At 47.0% G+C, this 21,710-nt stretch overlaps 1 protein-coding gene across 3 annotated transcripts in view; it reads right to left on the bottom strand.

Moving 5' to 3' along the window:
* The window catches only part of ALKBH3 (alkB homolog 3, alpha-ketoglutarate dependent dioxygenase), a 30,222-nt gene extending 9,640 nt beyond the window's left edge, over positions 1-20,582 (bottom strand). Inside the window, exons 1-7 of one of the 3 annotated variants that reach the window (XM_040328025.1) lie at positions 20,561-20,582; positions 12,502-12,613; positions 11,673-11,767; positions 7,815-7,849; positions 7,166-7,213; positions 4,327-4,430; positions 3,066-3,154 (exon numbers count right to left, since the gene is read on the bottom strand). In XM_040328025.1, coding sequence (XP_040183959.1) covers positions 3,066-3,154; positions 4,327-4,430; positions 7,166-7,213; positions 7,815-7,849; positions 11,673-11,767; positions 12,502-12,574 — 444 coding nt within the window. In that variant the 5' untranslated portion in view covers positions 12,575-12,613; positions 20,561-20,582. Of the gene's footprint in view, positions 1-3,065; positions 3,155-4,326; positions 4,431-7,165; positions 7,214-7,814; positions 7,850-11,672; positions 11,768-12,501; positions 12,614-16,881; positions 17,035-17,061; positions 17,142-20,560 lie in introns of those variants that run through there. The other 2 variants (XM_040328023.1, XM_040328024.1) reach the window with 2 other exon arrangements.
* Positions 20,583-21,710: the final 1,128 nt, after the last annotated feature.

Genomic DNA, 21,710 nt, shown 5'->3' with positions numbered 1-21,710 from the left:
CAGCCACGTCCCCCCCCATATCCAGCCACGTCCCCCCCCATATCCAGCCACGTCCCCCCCATATCCAGCCACGTCCCCCCCCATATCCAGCCACGTCCCCCCCCATATCCAGCCACGTCCCCCCCCATATCCAGCCATGTTTACCCCCATATCCAGCCATGTCTCCCCCCCCATATCCAGCCATGTCTCCCCCCCATATCCAGCCATGTCTCCCCCCCCATATCCAGCCATGTCTCCCCCCATATCCAGCCATGTCCCCCATTTGCAGCCATGTCTCCCCCCCCATATCCAGCCATGTCTCCCATATGCAGCCATGTCCACCTTACCTGCATCCCGCCGCATCCCCGCTGCCGCCGACTGGTTAATACGCGCGGGGAACATCACAGCTTTCATTTGAATAGCTGTAATGATTCGTGCCGTGTATAGACACTCCCCCTTGCTCGGGATTGGACAGTTCATCCGAGCAAGGGGGAGTGTCTATACGCGGCGCGAATCATTACAGCTATTCAAATGAATGCTGTAATGTTCCCCGCCCGTATTAACCAAGTGGCGGCGGCAGCGGGGATGCGGCGGGATGCGTCGGCGGCGGGGAGGGGGGGCTAGTATTCTATTTTGGTATCGGGGGTAGTTGCGGGAGTACTCATAATCGGTCCCGATACCGATACTAGTATCGGTATCGGGACAACCCTAGTTATAACCCCTGACAGATTTCTTTTTCACCATCGGTGTCCCTATTGCTGAGATTTCCCTTCACTTCCTGTCCCATAGCCAAACAGGAAGTGAGAGGAAATCCCTTAGGGACCCCGCAGGTCACCAGAACGAAGATTTCCCCTCTATTACTATTCTGGGGACAACCCAATTTGGGATTTTCTTTTACTTTCACTTTCAACGATGATGGTAAACAGAGAAGATGGAGAGGGGGAATCTCCCTAATGTGGGCACAGACAGCAATACAAACTGACAGAGGTTCTAATCCCTCTCCACTCAAAACTTTAGTTATACTTTAAAGCGGAGTTCCAAAAACGGACCTCCTATGTAAAAAGTGACGGCACACTAGGAGTTAGGTCAAACGAGGTGCATGACATCTCCTGGGCTTATCTCTATTATTTACACCTGACAGCATTAACCACTTACCCTCTGGAAGATTTTACCCCCCCCCCCCCCCGAAGACCAGGACATTTTTTGCTATTTAGCACTGCGCTACTTTAACTGATAATTGCGCGTTCATTTAACCTTGTACCTAAATAAAATTTAGATAATTTTTTTCACACAAAAAGCGATTTCTTTTGGTGGTATACGATATATTCTGCTTCATGCCTTTGATGGAAAAAAAAAAGGAAGTGTATATTGATTGGTTTGGGTGAAAGTTATACAAAGGATGGGATATCTACTACAATTATTTGTTTTAATGCTACTAATGGTGGTGATCAGTAACTTATAATGGGACTGTGATAGTGTGGTGGCCAATCGGACACTAACTGATGCTGGGGGGAACTGACTGCCACTAATACAGTGATCAGTGATAAAACTATACACAGACACTGTACTAATGACACTAGCTGGGAAGGGGTGCACATAACACCCACAAACCTGGAGGATAGCCCTGGCACATAGCACCCATACACCTGAAGGATATCTGACACATAACACCTGTAATCCTGAAGGATAGCCTTAGCACATAGCACCCATACACCTGGAGGATAGCCCTGGCACACAACACCCACAAATCTGGAGGATAGCCTTGGCACATAGCACCCATACACCTGGAGGATAGACTTGGCACATAGCACCCATAAACCTGGAGGATAACCCTGGCACATAACACCGGTAATCCTGAAGGATAGCCTTGGCACATAGATCCCATACACCTGGAGGATAGACTTGGCACATAACAGCCATAAATCTGGAAGATATCCTTGGCACACATCACCCATACACCTGGAGGATAGACTTGGCACACAACACCCATACACCTGGAGGATAGACTTGGCACACAACACCCATACACCTGGAGGATAGACTTGGCACACAACACCCATACACCTGGAGGATAGACTTGGCACACAACACCCATACACCTGGAGGATAGACTTGGCACACAACACCCATACACCTGGAGGATAGACTTGGCACACAACACCCATACACCTGGAGGATAGACTTGGCACACAACACCCATACACCTGGAGGATAGACTTGGCACACAACACCCATACACCTGGAGGATAGACTTGGCACACAACACCCATACACCTGGAGGATAGACTTGGCACACAACACCCATACACCTGGAGGATAGACTTGGCACACATCACCCATACACCTGGAGGATAGACTTGGCACACAACACCCATACACCTGGAGGATAGCCTTGGCATATAACACCCATACACCTGAAGGATATCCCTGGCACACAACACCTGTAATCCTGAAGGATAGCCTTGGTACATAGCACCCATACACCTGGAGGATAGACTTGGCACACAACACCCATACACCTGGAAGATATCCCTGGCACATAACACCCAAACACCTGGAGGATAGCCTTGGCACATAGCACCCATACACCTGGAGGATAGACTTGGCACACAACACCCATAAATCTGGAGGATAGACTTGGCTTATAACACCCATACACCTGGAGGAAAGCCTTGGTACACAACACCCATACACCTGGAGGATATCCCTGGCACACAACACCCATAAATCTGGAGGATAGACTTGGCTTATAACACCCATAAACCTGGAGGATAGCCTTGGCACATAGCACCCATAAACCTGGAGGATATCCCTGGCACATAACACCTGTAATCCTGAAGGATAGCCCTGGCACATAACAGCCATAAATCTGGAAGATATCCTTGGCACACATCACCCATAAACCTGGAGGATAGACTTGGCACACAACACCCATACACCTGGAAGATATCCCTGGCACATATCACCCAAACACCTGGAGGATAGCCTTGGCATACTTGTATCCTCGATCCAGGCTTCAACATCGTTTTTTTGTGGTTATGTTTGTGTCTTGGACATCAGAGGAAACAGAAGCCTTGGGTACTCACATGAGGATTGGCCTGCATTGTAGAGCTTGAGTAGGTATACGGCACCTCTCCGTACCAACAGGTGAGCCGCGGCTCCTGATAAGGTCCATCTGTCGCAAGACAAATCCGGTTACAGGCTGAAAAAAATCTCTCTTCTACATCACCTACCAGGACGATAGGCGACTACAAGTCCCAGCACCTGGGTTCCGTGTTCCTCAATTACTTTACTTAAAACTGTATTAGGGACATAAGAACGGATTCTAAAAAAATAAAATAAAATAAAAATCGACATTCTCTTCGGATTAGGAACAGTTGTCTAGATTCAGGTAGATTTGCGCCCTCTTACGGAGGCGCAGCGTACCGTGTTTACGCTACGCCTCCGTAAATTACGTGCGCTACGCTTCATTCACGAAGCAGTAGCTCCGTAATTTGCGCGGGCGCTCCGTAAAAATGGCCGGCGTAAGCGCGCGTAATTTAAATGATCCCGTAGGGGGCGTGGATCATTTAAATTAGGCGCGTTCCCGATGTGCATTGCGGTAAATGACGTCGCAAGGACGTCATTTGCTTCAACGTGTACGTAAATGGCGTCCAGCGCCATTCACGATTCACTTACGCAAACAACGTAATTTTTAAAAATCGCGATGCGGGAACGACGGATATACTTAGCATTGGCTGCACCTGCATGCTGGGCAGCCTTACGAAAAAAAACGGCAAACAACGTAAAATGCGTACGCAGGGCGCGCGTAGGGTTGTGAATCGGCGTGAGTATGCAATTTGCATACTCTACGCTAACCACTACGGGAACGCCACCTAGCGGCCATCGTAAGAATGCAGCCTGCGATACGACGGCATAAGAGCCTTATGCCAGTCATATCTTAGGCTGCAGTCGGCATATGGAGCTTTCTGAAAACAGAAAAGTCGATACGCTGGCGCAACTAAGCAATTGCGCTGCAAATCTATGGATACGCAGACGCAATTGCTTACTGAATCTACCCCAGTGTGAAGAATGGAAGAGGTAATGAAATAGATGTGGCGGAGTAACTGGCCATTGGAAGTCTATTGCAGGCTCTGGGGTCTTCAGACTACGGCTCTCCAGTTGTTCAGGAACTACAATTCCCATCATGCCTAGTCATGTCTGTGGAAAGTATTACAATGCCTCATGGGATGTGTAGTTCTACAACAGCTAGAGGGCCGTAGTTTGAAGATCCCTGCTCTAGGAGAATAGAACAGACTCTGTCTCCCTCTGCTGGATATTTTCAGTACAGCACCTGTGGGAACTTACCTGGCCCCACATTGGATTTCTGCCTCCATGGGATTTCCCGATATAACTGTTCAAACATCCATTCTCCCTCTTTGGGCTCAATAAATGAGGGGAAAAGCCTTAGCCTGAAAAAAAGCAAGGAATATTAAGACAGACATCTAGAACACCAGTTACAAATTTACTTTAAAGAGGTAGTAAACTGCGGGCTAGATTCAGCAATGATTTACGCCGGCGTATCCATAGATACGCCGCGTAAATTCAAAGCTGCGCCGGCGTATCTTCTTTCTGTATTCAGAAAGCAAGATACGCCGACATTAGCCGAAGATCCGACTGGCGTAAGTCTCTTACGCCGTCGTATCTTAGGGTGCATTCTCATGCTGGCCGCTAGGTGGCGCTTCCGTCGTTTTCGGCGTAGAGTATGCAAATTACCTAGTTACGCCGATTCACAAACGTACGTGCGCCCGGCGGTAGTTGTTTGCGTAAGGCTTTTTCGGCTCAACGTTGCTCCTGCTTCTATGAGGCGCACACAATGTTAAGTATGGACGTCATTCCCGCTTCGATTTTTGAATTTTTTACGTCGTTTGCGCAAGTCGTTCGCGAATAGGGCTGGACGTAATTTACGTTCACGTCTAAACCAATACGTTGTTGCGGCGTACTTGGGCGCAATGCACACTGGGATATGTACACGGACGGCGCATGCGCCTTTCGTAAAAAACGTCAATCACGTCAGGTCATCACACATTAACATAAAACACGCCCCCCTTCCACATTTGAATTACGCCGGCCCCATTTACGATACACCGCCGCAACTTACGGAGCAAGTGCTTTGTGAATACTGCACTTGCTCCTGTAAGTTGCGGCGGCGTAGCGTAAATACGATACGCTGCTCCGCCGTAACAATGCGCGCCCCTACCTGAATCTAGCCCTACATCTTTAAAAAAAAAAAAAAAACCTGCAAGACAATGGCATAATGTGCTAGTATGGATTGCTACCCTTGCACGAAGCCCTCCAGTGGCGTGCTGTCACCGGGCTTCAATCTTCACCCAGTCTCCCTTCTGGGTTAGCCTGCTCTGGCCGTCTGATTGGCCAAGTCGTAATCGCCTCTCTCCCATGCATGCGCGCGGGAGTCATGGACCACCACACGGGCTCTGAAGGGACATGCACAGATATGCCGTCCATTCAGAGGGACATCACCAGTGTGCATGCAGTGTGAATTTCTCCTAAACGGTGCAAGTGTAGGAGATATTCATTGTACCTACAGGTAACCTTTATTATAAGCTTACCTGTAGGTCCAAGTAAAAAAAAAAAAATTACAACCACTTTAACAGTTATGACATGGTCAGCCGCAACAATTTTGCATTTAAATTAAATAAGGAGAACAGCAGCCCATTGCAATTGCCTTTTGAAAATGCCAATAGCCTGATTGCTCTGCTGGTTTTCTGAGTTTAAAGCGGAGTTCCACCCAAAAGTGGAATCTGCGCTTTAAAGTACTACTCGCCCCTTACATGCCACATTTGGGTGGGACTATTTGTCCCACTTCCTCCTTCTGCCCGCGGGCCACCTGGTTGACTCCCCCTCTCTTAGGCGGCCCCTCACTCACCGCAATCTTCCGGGACAGATGGAGGGTCCCAGAAGATCGTCTGTCCAATGGGAACGCGCAGCGCGACTCGCACATGTTCCCCCGGCCGTGAAACCGAAAGCTGTTATGGCCAGGTGCCCACAGTGGCCATGATGGCGCCGGCAGAGAGGAGGGGAGGAGGAGCGACGCTCCGGGCGGCCACATTGCTGGACTGTGCCACAGGTAAGTGTCCGTTTATTAGAAGTCAGCAGCTAAACTTTGTGTAGCTGCTGATTTTTAATAAAAAGAAAAAAAAGCCTGGAACTCCGCTTTAATGTTTTATGAATTTCTGATCCAGAACAAGTATGCTGCAAGAAAAAGTCAGACTGATCGGCATACTTGCTCTTGGCCGGTGGCTCTGACAAAGGACCACCAGTAGAATTCTTAAAAGGAGGTTAGAACCACCAGAAGCCTTCAGAAGACAGATCAAAACTCTGCTCTTTTGATGCTCTAGAAAGGCAGGAACAACTAGCGCCCAGAGGCGATTCAGTTCGCATGCGCCGCGCGCTTTATACGTTTTTTCATTCATTCAAGTGGCAATCTATGCATCTCTCTTTAGAGCCCTTTCACACTGGGGCCGCCCGTGCGTTAGCGGAAAAACATCTGCCGTTTTAATGGCGCTTGAACGCTCTTCAAGCGGCTCTTTCAACCCCAAAGAAGAGGTTAAAACTGCCCATGTTGGAGCACTTCCGAAGAGCTTTTCAGGCGCATCGGAAGCGCTGCCCATTAATTGCAATGGGCAGGGGCATTTTGAGAGCGCTGTATACAACTTTCCAAACACGCCCCAAAAACGCTGCTTGCAGGACTTTTTCTAACATCCCGCAAGTTTCACATTCAGGCGTCATGAGAGGCAGTTTTCAGGCGCTATGACAATTGAAAACTGCCTCGGTGTGAAAGGGGTCTTATGACAGGTTTTCTTTATGGATCCGTTTTTCATGCTCGTCTTGTGCACCTGGCTGTCCCACTCAATCAATGTACTTAGAGACACTGGACCACAGCCCCCATATGGCCACTTTTGGGGGGACAAATCATTCGGGAAGTTCAGATCATTATTCACCCCAAGATAAGCCATGACCAGGACTGTCCTTGCCCAACTCCTCGCCATTTGTGCCAGTGATTGAGACACTACTACTGAGCCTGAGCATGAGGATGACAGCAGAGGAGCCAGGCATTTCCACAAGGAGAGCTCAGCAGCGGAATCATTTTTTTAACATCTTCATCAATAATGAAGATCTCTCTTACCTGGACACTCCAGAAGCCGATGTGCTGATTTCATATGTACCGGGCTTACTATAGACATAAAAAGACACAAAATTAGAGGACCGAGTGCAATTTTCAATCAATATGGATCAGTCCACCCAATACGGATCGTTTAGATCAGGGGTCTCCAAACTTTATTGTCCTTTAGGAGGGCCGGACTTAGCCAGCGGGAGTGAACATTTCCTTGGCATCAGTGGGAGTAAACATGACCACATTTGGTATCAGGGGGAGGAAAAGTGCCCCATTGCTGGTGTCAACGGGAGAAAAGCGTCTCATATCAGTGGGAGGAATAGTGCCCCAAGGGCCAGATAAAAGGCATGCAAAGGGCCACATGCGACCCCTGGGCCGCAGTTTAGGGGCCGCAGTTTAGAGACCGCTGGTTTAGTATTCAGTATTATTTGCTAGAAAACTACTTAGAGCCCCCAAACATTATATATTCGTTTGAAGCAAAGGCCCTAAAAAATAAAATGGTGGTTATTGCGATTTTTTTATGTCACACAGTATTTGCACAGTGGGTTTTCCCGGTGGGCGGGAGCGCCCAAGCCGCTGTGGAAGATGGCAGAAGGGAGGGTGGGGGACTACAATATATGCAAATTTGATAAATAGTATCTATATATAAATGGGAACTTACTCAATGACACGGGGGTCCGGGATCTTCCGTACAACCTGAAAGAGATAGACAGCCTTCATGGGATTTAGTTCTTTACATTTAGACTGACAGCAGGAGCTCTGAAGCAACAAGCATTTTGAACCCCCCACCCGGCGTCCCTTTTAACCACTTCCCTACTGCACTATTGTATTATGACAGCGGCAGGAACCCTTTGTCCCTCATTGTCTTTTTTTTCCCGAGCCTCTATGGGGTGCGTGCGCCCCCGTCGCGTCACTCGGCACCCAAAGCACGTGCCCAGCGGCCGCGATGTCCGCCGGGCACCTGTAATTGCTCGTGAACACGGCAGGACAGTGGATCTGTGTGTAAACACACAGATTCACATCCTGTCAGAGGAGAGGAGACCGATGTGTGTTCCCAATACAGAGAAACACCGATCGGTCTCCTCCCCTTGTGAGTCCCTGCCCCCTACAGTTAGATTCACTCTCTAGGATACACAGTTAACCCCTTCCTCGCCCCCTAGTGCTAACCCCTTCCCTGCCAGTCACATTTATACAGTAATCAGTGCACTTTTATAGCACTGATCGCTGTATAAATGTGAATGGTCCCAAAATAGTGTCAAGAGAGCCCGAAGTGTCCGTCGGAATATCGCAGTCAAAATAAAAAAAATCGCAGATCGCACCATTACTAGTAAAAAAAAAAAAAAACAACAATAAAAATGCCATAAATTTACCTCCTATTTTATAGATGCTATAACTTTTGCGCAAACCAATCAATAAATGCTTATTGCGATTTTTTTACCAAAAATATGTCGCTCTTTTTTTTATTTATAGAGTAAAAAATAAAAAACACAGAGGTAATCAAATACCACCAAAAGAAAACTATTTGTGGGGAAAAAAAATGATCAAAATTTCAAATGGGTACAGTGCATGACCGGGCAATTGTCATTCAAAGTGCAACAGCGCTGAAAATTGGTCTGGGCAGGAAGGGGGTGAAAATGCCCGGTATTGAAGTGGTTAATAAGGTCTGTATGCCCGGGGGTGGGAAGGATCGGTAATAATGTGACCCTTTGCTATTGGCTGTCACAGTGGTCACATGATCAGGAGTCGGTTCCGCCAGCTACTGATAGTTAGAGGGTACCGAGAGCTCTTTTTGACAGCTTGGTCCCTGTACTGGGAGCGCACTCTCAGCACAGAAACCTTGGCCGCCCATTGACGCACATGTCATATGGCGTTAAAGACCGCGCGCTTTGCTGTGTCACCTATGCGTTATGTGAGCTGCAAGAGGTTAAAGAGTGAAAACAAATATTTCTATCAATATCTGTTTAATCTTTTCTTCAGCATCCCAAGCACAATTTCAGGGGAAGGTTTTTTTGTTGTTGTCGTTATCGCTGAAGAATATCAAAAAGTGAAAAGAATTTTCTACAGCCAATTGTCAGGCAATATAGGCGGACACGTGTCTGGGGGCAGATATAGTGCTGTACACCATTACATGCAATACCTGCTGTGGAAAGGGTGTTAAGGTGACACTTAACCAGACCGTTATTTCTCAAAAATAATCCATACACGTTTATAATTTAATGGCCATGTAATCTATTTTTCATGAAATTGTTTCTTGCTGTGTTTTCCGTCTCCTTGTACCCTCCTATTTGAGCTCCTAAACCTTTATACTTTCCACCTTTCACTGCCATTTGTTTAGAATGAGCAGAGCACTGCTCTATGTACACTACAAATCCCACAGTCCATAATTCATCGTGGAGCGAGTAAGAGAGCGTCGCTACATTCCTACTTACAGTGAAACCACGGAGAAGAAAATTAGCCACCCTCTAACACAGTGATGGGAAACCTCGGCACCCCAGATGTTTTGGAACTACATTTCCCATGATGCTCAACTACACTGCAGAGTGCATGAGCATCATGGGAAACGTAGTTCCAAAACATATGGGGTGCCAAGGTTCCTCATCACTGCTCTAACAGGAAGTCAGATCACAGCAGCAACAAAATATTAATAATAATTGGCAGAAGCTGAGAACAGTGGGAGAGTTTTTTTTTTTTTTTTTATAAGCTAAGATTATGTATTTTAATTTAAAAAAATTATATGTTAGCTTGCAATCACTGTTACATGACAGGAGAAGGAATTGGGCGAGAAAACAACATAAGATGGAAGAGAAGAAGAAGATAGAGGAAAACGAAAGAGAAGAGAAGAGAAGAAGAAGAAGAGAGAGGAAGACGAAAGAGAAGAGAAGAGAAGAAGACGGAAGAGAAGAAGAGAGAGGAAGACGGAAGAAGAGAGAGGAAGAACAAGAAGAACAAGAAAAACAACAAGAACAACAAGAACAACAAGAACAACAATAAGGAGAAGAGAGAGGAAGACGGAAGAGAAGAGAGAGGAAGACGGAAGAGAAGAGAAGAAGAGAGAGGAAGATGGAAGACGGAAGAGAAGAGAAGAAGAGAGAGGAAGACGGAAGAGAAGAGAAGAAGAGAGAGGAAGACGGAAGAGAAGAGAAGAAGAGAGAGGAAGATGGAAGACGGAAGAGAAGAGAAGAGAAGAAGAGAGAGGAAGACGGAAGAGAAGAGAAGAAGAGAGAGGAAAACGGAAGAGAAGAGAAGAAGAGAGAGGAAGACGGAAGAGAAGAGAAGAAGAGAGAGGAAGACGGAAGAGAAGAGAAGAGAAGAAGAGAGAGGAAAACGGAAGAGAAGAGAAGAGAAGAGAAGAAGAGAGAGGAAGACAGAAGAGAAGAGAAGAAGAGAGAGGAAGACAGAAGAGAAGAGAAGAGAAGAGAGAGGAAGACGGAAGAGAAGAAGAGAAGAGAAGAGAGAGGAAGACGGAAGAGAAGAGAAGAAGAGAGGGGAAAACGGAAGAGAAGAGAAGAAGAGAGAGGAAAACGGAAGAGAAGAGAAGAAGAGAGAGGAAGACGGAAGAGAAGAGAAGAAGAGAGAGGAAGACGGAAGAGAAGAGAAGAAGAGAGAGGAAGACGGAAGAGAAGAGAAGAAGAGAGAGGAAGACGGAAGAGAAGAGAAGAAGAGAGAGGAAGACGGAAGAGAAGAGAAGAAGAGAGAGGAAGACGGAAGAGAAGAGAAGAAGAGAGAGGAAGACGGAAGAGAAGAAGAGAGAGGAAGACGGAAGAGAAGAAGAGAGAGGAAGACGGAAGAGAAGAAGAGAGAGGAAGACGGAAGAGAAGAGAAGAAGAGAGAGGAAGACGGAAGAGAAGAGAAGAAGAGAGAGGAAGACAGAAGAGAAGAGAAGAAGAGAGAGGAAGACGGAAGAGAAGAAGAGAAGAGAAGAGAGAGGAAGACGGAAGAGAAGAGAAGAGAAGAGAAGAGAGAGGAAGACGGAAGAGAAAATTGTAACTTTCACCTGTTTCATGAGACCACTTAGTAGACTAATGGCTTGTACACACGACCGGTTTTCACAACGAGAAAACTGCCATTTTTTATATTGGTCGTGAAAACCGGTCGTGTGTATACTCCATAGCAGTTCACGACGAAAAAACTGCCTGCAAAAAAAAAATGTAACCCAGCTGTCTTTTTCCCGTCGTGTTTCCCATCAGTTTTTTTCTCGTCGCGAAAAACGGTCGTGTGTATGCTTTTCCGAGGGAAAAAAACAGCGCATGCTCAGAATCAAGTATGCAGCCCAAAGGGCGGCGCCATTTGAAAGTAACTTCCCCTTTATAGTCCCGTCGTATGTGTTGTACGTAATGGCACTTTGGTCGGACGTTTTTTTGCATGAACGTGTTTATGCAAGTCAGGCTGGAGAGGAATCACGTCGGGAAAAACTTTGTTTTTTTTCCCTGCCGAGAAAAATGGTCGTGTGTACGAGGCATAAGAATTATGCAGCTGGTTGAGGAAGACTCAAACATATCCAACTGGCAATTACATTTACCTCGGTTGGCTCTTTATATACAAACTGTTTGTCTGGAATAACATGGTCATGTCCCCAGCCCAGGGGTTTTCCTGTGTTTACAAAAACTGTAGGTCCTGGAACAAAATGAAAGAAAGTTGAATTAGTTTGACACCAGTAACATGTGACATTTTTATAGATGTTCTCCCTGTGTGGGGGATGCCGACATTAGACGAAGATATCTGTGTTCCTGATTAGTAGGAATCGCAGATCTCTCTTCCTCTGTGACAGAAGACGGTCTGCCTTGTTTACATAGGCAGACTGCCGTTCTGTCATTCCCCTGGACCATCTCAGGTGGCCGGCAGCCATTGCGGCCGCGGGATCCGCTGATTGGCTCCTGCTGTGTCCAATCACAGCGGGAGTGGGTCGCCGGCGGTATGCACGCGTGCCAGAGACCAATATTTTGCAAAGAAGAAGAATGGGCAGAAATGTCCCTCTCTAGATGTGCAAAGCTGGTAGAGACACCCCCAAAAAGACTCGCAGCTGTAATTGCAGTAAAAGGAGGTTCTACAAAGTATTGACTCCGGGGGGCGCCATACAAATGTACCCCCCCCCCCCACACTTTTCACATATTTATTTGGAAAACTATTTATCATTTTCCTTCCACTTCACAATTATGTGACACTTTGTGTTGGTCTGTCACATAAAATCCCAATAAAATACATTTACGTTTTTGGTTGCAACATGCCAAAATGTGGAAAATTTCAAGGGGTATGAATACTTTTTCAAGGCACTGTATAGGTGGAGTAGAATAAATAAGTAACCAATGAGATGAAGTAACAATCCATCCAATCACAGTGCAGTTTAGTACCTATGTGAGCAGTGACTTTCGCTTTTCCTGCCCACGCCCCTTGCACACGAGCTCTCCGCCTCTTGTCATCCATTCTACTGAGCTATGCAAGTAATCACCGGCTCCAAGATTTCTGCAAACATAAAACAACACAGGGAAAAAGACATTTAGTAATAAATAAGTATAGTAATAACCGATTTACTGATACTGAGCGTGTGGATGTAAAAAAAACTTAAATAAAGGTTCTTGATGTGCAACAGAAAATCAGTTTGCATGCTGCTTCTGGATAATGAACTTCCCATTCCACACAATGCAGCTACATCCAGCAGTGAACTTTCCCTTAAAGGCATTGTAAAGGTTCATGTTTTTTCACCTTTATGCATTAAGGTGAAAAAACATCAGAGGATTAGCGCCCCCCCCCCCCCGAGCCCCAGTTTACTTACCTGACCCCTCGAAAATCCCGTGCCATGAACGCGCTGGCTTCTTGGCTCATTCATTGGTTGATTGATAGCAGCACAGCCATTGGCTCCTGCTGCTGTCAATCAAATCAATGGCATGCCGGGGACCGACTATGGCCGCAGGCTGTATCACGGGAGCGCGCCCGCAACAAGTAACCCCCATGGGAGAGAGCTCCCAATGAAGGGGGTTAGTTCTTGCGGGGGAGGAGCCAAAACAGCCACCGAGGGACCCCAGAAGAGAATTGGGGCCACTCTGTGCAAAACGAGCTGCACAGTGGAGGTAAGTATAACATGTTTGTAATTTTTTGTTTTCTTTAACTAGTTGCCGACCAGCCGCCGTAGTTAGTTCTTGCGGCGGCATGTCGGCTCCCCTGTGCGAGAGCCGGTACAATAACGTCGGCTCTCGCACAGGCGACTATGGCACCGCTCTCCCCCGACTCCCGCGCCCGGCGGGCGTGATCACCGCCGGGCACACGCGATCGCTCGTTACAGAGCGGGGACCGGGAGCTGTGGGTGTAAACACACAGCTCCCGGTCCTGTCAGGGAGAGAAATGCTGATCTTCTGTTCATACAATGTATAAACAGAAGATTGGTAATTTCCCCTAGTGAGGCCACCCCCCCTACAGTTAGAACACACCCAGGGAACATACTTAACCCCTTCCCCGCCCCCTAGTGTTAACCCCTTCACTGCCAGTGACATTTTTATAGTAATCCAATGCATTTTTATAGCACTGATCGCTATAAAAATGCCAATGGTCCCAAAAATGTGTCAAAAGTGTCCGCCATAATGTCGCAGTACCGAAAAAAAAAAAAAAAAAAACGCTGATCGCCGCCATTACTAGTAAAAAAAAAATATTAATAAAAATGCCATAAAAATACCCCCTATTTTGTAAACGCTATAACTTTTGTGCAAACCAATCAATAAACGCTTATTGTGATTTTTTTTTTACGAAAAATATGTAGAAGAATACTTATCGGCCTAAACTGAGGAAAAAAATCTTTTTTTTATATATTTTTGGGGTATATTTATTATAGCAAAAAGTAAAAAATATTCATTTTTTTCAAAACTGTCGCTCTATTTTTGTTTATAGCGCAAAAAATAAAAACCGCAGAGGTGATCAAATACCACCAAAAGAAAGCTCTATTTGTGGGGAAAAAAGGACGCAAATTTTGTTTGGGAGCCATGTCGCACGACCGCGCAATTGTAAGTTAAAGCGACGCAGTGCCGAATCGCAAAAAGTGCTCTGGTCTTTGACCAGCAATATGGTCCGGGGGTTAAGTGGTTAAAGGGAACCTTTAGTGAACCTTTAGAACGTCAAATGCCGCTTTATGCATTGACATACCTTCTTAGAACCAGTCTGTCTGGACTGTATGGTCACCTGCTGACTTGGCACTGTCCACAGGCAGATAAACTCTTCAATAAGACACAGAAGTTCAATGCAATTTTACTTCAGGTGATTGCAGTACTGAGGATGGTTTTCAAGTCTTATGAAGTATAATAAGACAATGACTTCCCCAAGCCCTGTCTCTGTGAATGGCTAACACTGACTGAAGAAAAATGGAAGAATTGGGGAGGGTCCAGCCAAGACTAAACTAACTATCACTAAACAGGAGGGGGGGGACAGAGGAAGATACCAAAATCAGATTGGTAAACAAGCTGCAGTGGTCCAAAACTGCCACTAGATGTCAGCAAACTACAAAAAAAAAAAAAAAAAGAAGAAAGAAAAAAAGATAACTGCATGCAGTTCAATAAAAGACATAAATATGAAATAACCTTACACAGTACAAATAATGAGATTATAGTACAGCAGGACATCCAGTTTGTCTTCAATCTTCCCTGTTGGTTTTTCTTGCTAGGTAGCCATTCTCTGCTTCCAGTTAGGCCCCTTTCACACTGGGGCGGGAGTTGCGGTGGCGGTAAAGCTCTGCTATTTTTAGCGGCGCTTTACCGTCGAAATTGCAGCGGTATTTCGGCCGCTAGCGGTGCGGTTTTACCCCCTGCTAGTGGCCGAAAAAGGGTTAATACCGCCGTTTCCCATTGCTTTCAAATGGGATGGTGGAGGAGCGGTATGCACACCGCTCCAAAGATGCGGCTAGCAGGACTTTTGTAGCGGTCCTGCTAGCGCACCGCTCCAGTGTGAAAGCCCTCTGGGCTTTCACACTGGAGAGACAGCAGCCGCTGTTTCAGGTCAGTTTGCAGACGCTATTTTTAGCGTAATAGCGCCTGCAAACCGCCCCAGTGTGAAAGGGGTCCGAGTTCCCAATCAGGGTAAGCGAGATACGATTATCGAGAACACCGACCATACCGTCTACACGCTCCAATTTGTGTTTGTTTTATGTTGTTTCACTTGTGCAATAAGCAATTTGACAAAACTGTACAGTAATACCCTAAATGTCAACTATGTTATCTTAAAACTTAAAAGGGGTTGTAAAGGATATTTGTATTTTTCAAATAACAAACATGTTATACTTACCTGCACCGTTTTGCACCGAGTGGCCCCGAACCCGGTCTTCTGGGGTCCCTCGGGCGGCTGTCTCGGCTCCTCCCCGCGTCATTGATTTGATTGACAGCAGCGGGAGCCAATGGCAGTGCTGCTATCAATCAACCAATGAATGAGCCGAGAAGCCAGCGCGTTCATGGTGCGGGACTTTCAAGCAGGTGAGCTCCCGTGATACAGCCGGCAGCTATAGCCGTTCACTGTATCACTTGGCCCCGGCACGCCGCATCGTTGGATGTGATTAAGGATGAGCTCTGGCGTGTTCGCATTGAACACGTGCAGAGCCCGCCAGGAAGTCGGCACCCGCGCTGCGCTAATCACAGCCAGGCAGACATTGTCCGATGCTCGGCTGCAGAGATCGGGAAATGTCTGCCTGGCTGTGATTAGCGCAGCGCGGGTGCCGACTTCCTGGCGGGCTCTGCACGTGTTCAATGCGAACACGCCAGAGCTCATCCTTAGATGTGATTGACAGCAGCGCGAGCCAATGGCTGAAGAAAGAAAAAGCGGCAACTTCTAAGCGTAGCAGATGAGCATTTATTATATGTAACAATAGTGTATAAAAAACGTACTCACAAACCGAGTATAAGATCAGGCATATAAACATAGATTTTCATCCGCGGGGGTCCCGGTGGAAGCAGTCCTTGCCACAGGCGGCAGCGGCGGTGGGGACCAAACGCTCTCGGAACCTTGGAGAAGGGAGCTAGTTTCCACTGTGTGCTGCAGTTCTGACCTCACTTCCGGGCGAAGGAGGATGCGCGCGTTCGAGACATGCGTGTCTCTTCTTCGAGCCAATGGCTGCTCTACTATCAATCCATCAACTCTAGCCAATCAACGGCCAGACTGAGCGGAGAAGAGGACGTTGGGGGCGAGCGCAGCAGGTAAGTAAAACAGGGGGGGGGGTGCGTAACTGTCAGATGTTTTTTGTTTTTTCACCTTAACGCATAGGATGCATTAAGGGCAGAAAACATGAACCTTTACAACCCCTATAATACAAATAAATAAAAGACATACAAATATAAGAACGTAGGACAGAACACATCTTACATTTCAAATGTGCTTGCATTGTTTTTTTTTTTTTTTTAACCACTTCACCTCCGAAAGATTTACTCCCCTTCCTGACCAGGCCATTTTTTTGCAATATGGCACTGCGTTACTTTAACTGATAATTGCGCGGTCGTGTGACGCTGCAGCCAATGAGGGTTTATTTACTAAAGGCAAATCCACTGTGCACTTGGAAGTGCAGTTGCTGTAGATCTGAGGGGGACATGTAAAAAAGAAAAAAGAAAAACAGCATTTTTGCATGTACATGATTGGATGATAAAATCAGCAGAGCTTCCCTTCAGATACACAGCGACTGCACTTCCAAATGAACTTGTAGTGTAAAGTGGATTTGCCTTTAGTAAATAAACCCCAATGCCACGATCAGATCAGTAATGTGTACCTACTTTACAATACCCTGAATGCAGACTCCTGATTGGTTCCCATGTCGCTGACTTTGTTACATTCCTGTATTATGTGAACATTTCTTGTTCCACTAAAATACACTTCATAACAAATACAAAAATATCTACTAAGAAATGATCCCCCTGAATTACACCCAGAGAAACATTCCCTGTGTTAGTCACCTGTCACTCCATGCTGCTTCCTCTTCCTGTGTGACACACAATCCTGTCCCCAGCTAAGCTGGGAGTAAAATGGTTCCTACCCTTTAACAGTCCTATAATGTCTGCTGATTGTTTTGCTTCTGTAATACACGAAAAGCTGGAAAATGATTGGAGGACAATGAGGAGATATCAGGGCACAGTCTGCTTATTATTCACTGAAATTGTATATTTATAGATATATATTTATATTATAAATATATATTCACATTACACAGTATACTGTAACTATTAGCACATATTAGCATAGCTCCCAACTGTCCCTGATTTCGAGGGACTGTCCCTGATTTGGAGCAATGTCCCTCTGTCCCTCTTTCCTCCTCATTTTCCCTCATTTTGGTCTTATCTATCTATCTATCTATCTATCTATCTATCTATCTATCTATCTATCTATATCAGGAGTCTCCAAACTGCGGCCCGAGGGCCAGATGTGGCCCTTTGCTAGCCTTAATGCGGCCCTTGGGGCACAATTCCTTCCACTGATATGAGGCACTATCATACCTCCCAACTGTCCCTGATTTCGAGGGACTGTCCCTGATTTGGAGCAATGTCCCTCTGTCCCTCATTCTCCTCATTTGTCCCTCATTTTGGTCTGATCTATACAGATGTATAAAAAATGCACTTTTTATCTATCAAAAAATGTTTCCCAGTGCTAAACCTTTCATCTGATTTCTAAATTGCTGCATTTGTAAATTCCCAAAGCCAATATAAAGAAATAGTAGTGGTAAAAAAAAAGCACTTGTGGGTTTAACCAATCTTATTTTTTTTTGTACAATTCTCCTTTAAGGGGGCGTGGCAGGGGGTGTGTCCTATGCCTACATACTTTTGCTGATAGGTGTCCCTCATTCCCATCTCAGAAAGTTGGGGGGTATGCGCTATTCCTCCCACTGACACCAACAATGGGGCACTATATCTTCCACAGATACCAATAATGGGATACTATTCCTCCTACTAATAGGGGGAATACTCCTCCTATTGACCACCAACCCTGAGGCCATTTTTATTCTCACTGATGATGGGCCCGTGACATTTTCTGCCCATGCTGGCCACAATCCGGTCCTCCTAAAGTCTGAAGGACAATAAAGTGGCCCTTTGTTTGAAAAGTTTGGAGACCCCTGATCTATATATTAGGGTGACCACATTTCCAAACTACCATTCAGGGACACCCCCCCCCCCTTCCCAAAAATCAGCTTGTGCTGTAACGAATCACAGCACAGTGATTGGACACAAGAAGCGGGATTTATGATTTCTCCAATCACATGCATGGGGCGGGGATTGTGCTCCTCCAGGCATTCCCAGGCAGGACAAGTACTGTCAGTGAGTAAATCGGTGATGTGGCGGCCTTTTTTGGGGGCATCAGATTGGCCCAGGGGGTGGCTGTGTCAGTTTCATTACGGAAAACTGTATTGTCCTGGAATGAAGGTGCCCGTGACAGATCTGCAAAATGCGGTACTGTCCCGGGCAATCCGGGACACGTGGTCACCCTCATACATATATATCTATATATGCCATCCAATCCAATCCGATCCTGTCCGTGAAATCCAGACAGATGGTGATCCTATTTTCCAATCCGTCTGATGGATCGGATGAAAATGTACAGGCGGTCCGCTTTCATCTGATCTCCCTATAGAGGAGAGCAGGACTCTGACAGGTCCGTCCCTAAACAGTGAGCGGAGACAGACCTGTCATCCGCCTGCTCAGCGGGGATCAACTGAGCGATTCCCCAGTGAGCAAGCAGACAAGTCCGTGTGAAAGGACCCTTAATCAAAGCCATTGTGTCTTCTTTTTCCAACATGTCATTAGAGTCTAGATGAGATAAGAGCAGACAGGTTCTGTGACTTATGCCGCGTACACACGTTCGGAATTTCCTATGGAAAAAGTCAGGGGGAATTTTTTTCATCGGATATTCCGAACGTGTGTGTGCCCCTTCGGAAATTCAGACGGACTTAGAAAGAGAACATGTTTTTTCTTCGTCTGGATGCAATTCCGACGGACTAAAAACCATGCATGCTCGGAAGCATTGAACTTAATTTTTCTCGGCTTGTCATAGTGTGGTAAGTCACCGTGCTCTTGACGGTCGGAATTTGGTTTGACAGTGTGTATGCAAGACAGCTTGAACGGAATTCCGTCGGAAAATCCGCCCGTGTGTACAAGGCATTACTTGCACATGCTGTAGTAACAAATGCAAAACACATCACAAACATCACATCCACGATGTGTGCTAGGGTGGGCGTGAAAAGATCAGGGGTACAGTGTAGTTCATGAAGGATCCCTAAGGCTACCATGTTTGCTGAGAGGTAATAAGGGCCAGGGCCGATCCTAGGCAGGGTGCTCCGCACCCAGGCGCCGCAGAGGTGAAGGCGCCGAAGCTCCAGAGTGCTCCCCCCCTCCTTCTTGTCTGTGTCCAGAGGCGGAGCGCATGTAGCGGGTGCTGTGGTTCCCCATCCCGCTTGCTCTCTCCGCTGGCAACTGCCAAGAGTGCATACCTCCCGCTGTCCCCGGAATTCGGGCTGGGTACCGCAGCGGAGCCTAGTACCGGAACACGGTGGAGCAGTCTCTTGTCTGCTCCGCCCCCTCTGAGTGTGTCGGCTCGTCTCCCATAGGCGGTGTGATGAGAGGCTTCAGGGTTGGCCGGAGATGCTGCCAATCATCCCGTGCACTCCCAGAAATGCTCTCCGAGTGCCACCCTCCTAGTAATGTCTGGGGGCTCTTTCTAACAGACTCTCTGTGTGCATTAGAGAGACCCCCCTCCAGGTCCCATTAGTGTACTAATTTTCTTTATTGTTAAAGCGGTTCTCCACCCTAAAGTGAAGTCCACCAGACATCCCGTCACCCCCCTGTTGTGTGCTGGGAACACTCGGCTCACAGCACACAGCGGGAGCCAATCGGTGGGCGCATGCGCCGTAGGGAACCGGGCAGTGTAGCCGGAGCGCTTCACTTCCTGGTTCCCTCACCGTGAATGGAGGGGGGAGCAGCAGGGTGACGAGCGATCGCTCGTCCTCTGCTGCAGACGCCGCTGGACTTCAGGACAGGTAAGTGTCCCTAATATTAAAAGTCAGCAGCTGCAGTATTTGTAGCTGCTGGCTTTTCATTTTTTTTTCCAGGGAACATCCGCTTTAAAAGATCATGGGGGGATCCAAGGGTAATGAAGACTTCTTAGGGGAGCATCTCTGTGTTTGAGTCATAGCCATAGAAACATTTGTAAAGGGGAGGAGTTAGTAAGATGACCACGCCCATGTGGGGCGCCATAAATATTTCTGCACCCAGGCGTCTGTGACCCTAGGATCGGCCTCTGGTGGAGGTGGATCGCTGGTCAGAGGGATGATAGTGATGAGATGGCACTTCCAGCAGCACTTTGGGTGGAGGGGAAGCAACTCTGAAGATATAAAAAAGTAAAAGAAAGGCGCCTCTAAGTGCAGTATGCAAAATTTAATAAAGTGCACAAAGGGTTAAAAGCACTTACAAGATTGTGATAAAATCAGAAGTCCTCATCTGTGGTATGTGTCCATCCTCGGCACAGTGGTAAAGAGCCGTGTAGAGCCATCCAGCAGCTGTAAAGCGTTCTTGTACATGTTGGAGGGAGGAGGCGGCATGGAAGCCAGTATTTTGGGTTCACTGCGGGACACACAAGGCTGATGGTGTCGGTGAGGAGAAGGGGGCGGGAACGCGTTTCAGAGCATGTGCGGCTCCTTCCTCAGACCACGTGGACTGAGGAAGGAGCCACACATGATCCCAAAAGCGTTACGGATTTTATTGTCAAAGCTTAAATTGAACAAAGCTGAAGTTAGACGCTGATTGGCTCCCATGCACAGTTGCACTATATTGAGCACTCTCTGGTTTTAGTAAATCAACCCCAGTGAATGAAGACGCAGTAATTCTTAAGATACTATTCCTCCTTTCTTTAAACTTTCGTTTTTGATGGAAAAGTTAGAACCTGATATTTTAGTTGCTGTCTGGCTCCCCAGTGGGTAGCTTTGCCTTCACTTCCTGTCGGTGCCGATCCTGACCTCCCTGGGGCCCTAAGCAAAATTACATGTCACACTAAAGTTGAGACAGTGACAGGGGGAAGGAGTGTTCTGCTGTTGGAAATTACATCTTACATTAAAGTGAGAAGCGGGGGGTGCTGACTTCTTACCTCTTCTCCCATGCAGCCAGCGAGTTGAGAAGCAGGGTGAGGGGCCGAAAATTACTTATAACCAGGCAGAGCCTCTAGTAATTTGCGGGGGCCCTAAGCATCTTGCATAGTGAGCCTATAGGGCGGATCGGCCCTGCTTCCTGTACTGGTGGCCAATGTCTCCCCCATGTTGCAGGGGGGGGGGGGGGGTTCTGTTCACCCCCTGTCCTGGAGCCACAATAAAGTGGAAAGTGAGGGGGAGACAAAAGTTGTCAGTTAATGCTCACCAACTGTTGGGCAATAAATCTGTTACGTCGCTTTATCCGATCGTGTGTACGCAAGTTGGTCCAATTAAAATTCAATGTACAAACACGCATGCTCAGAACCAATGTTAAACATCAGCCAACAAGAGCAGAAATTGCCCAAAGGGTAAAAACCATGGGCTAGATTCAGAGAGAATATACGCCGGCGTATCTATTGATACGCCGCGTAAATTCAA

Source organism: Rana temporaria, chromosome 11 (genome assembly GCF_905171775.1).
Source record: "Rana temporaria chromosome 11, aRanTem1.1, whole genome shotgun sequence".
Classification (NCBI taxonomy): Eukaryota; Metazoa; Chordata; class Amphibia; order Anura; family Ranidae; genus Rana; species Rana temporaria.
This window is presented reverse-complemented; position numbering and strand designations above follow the sequence as displayed.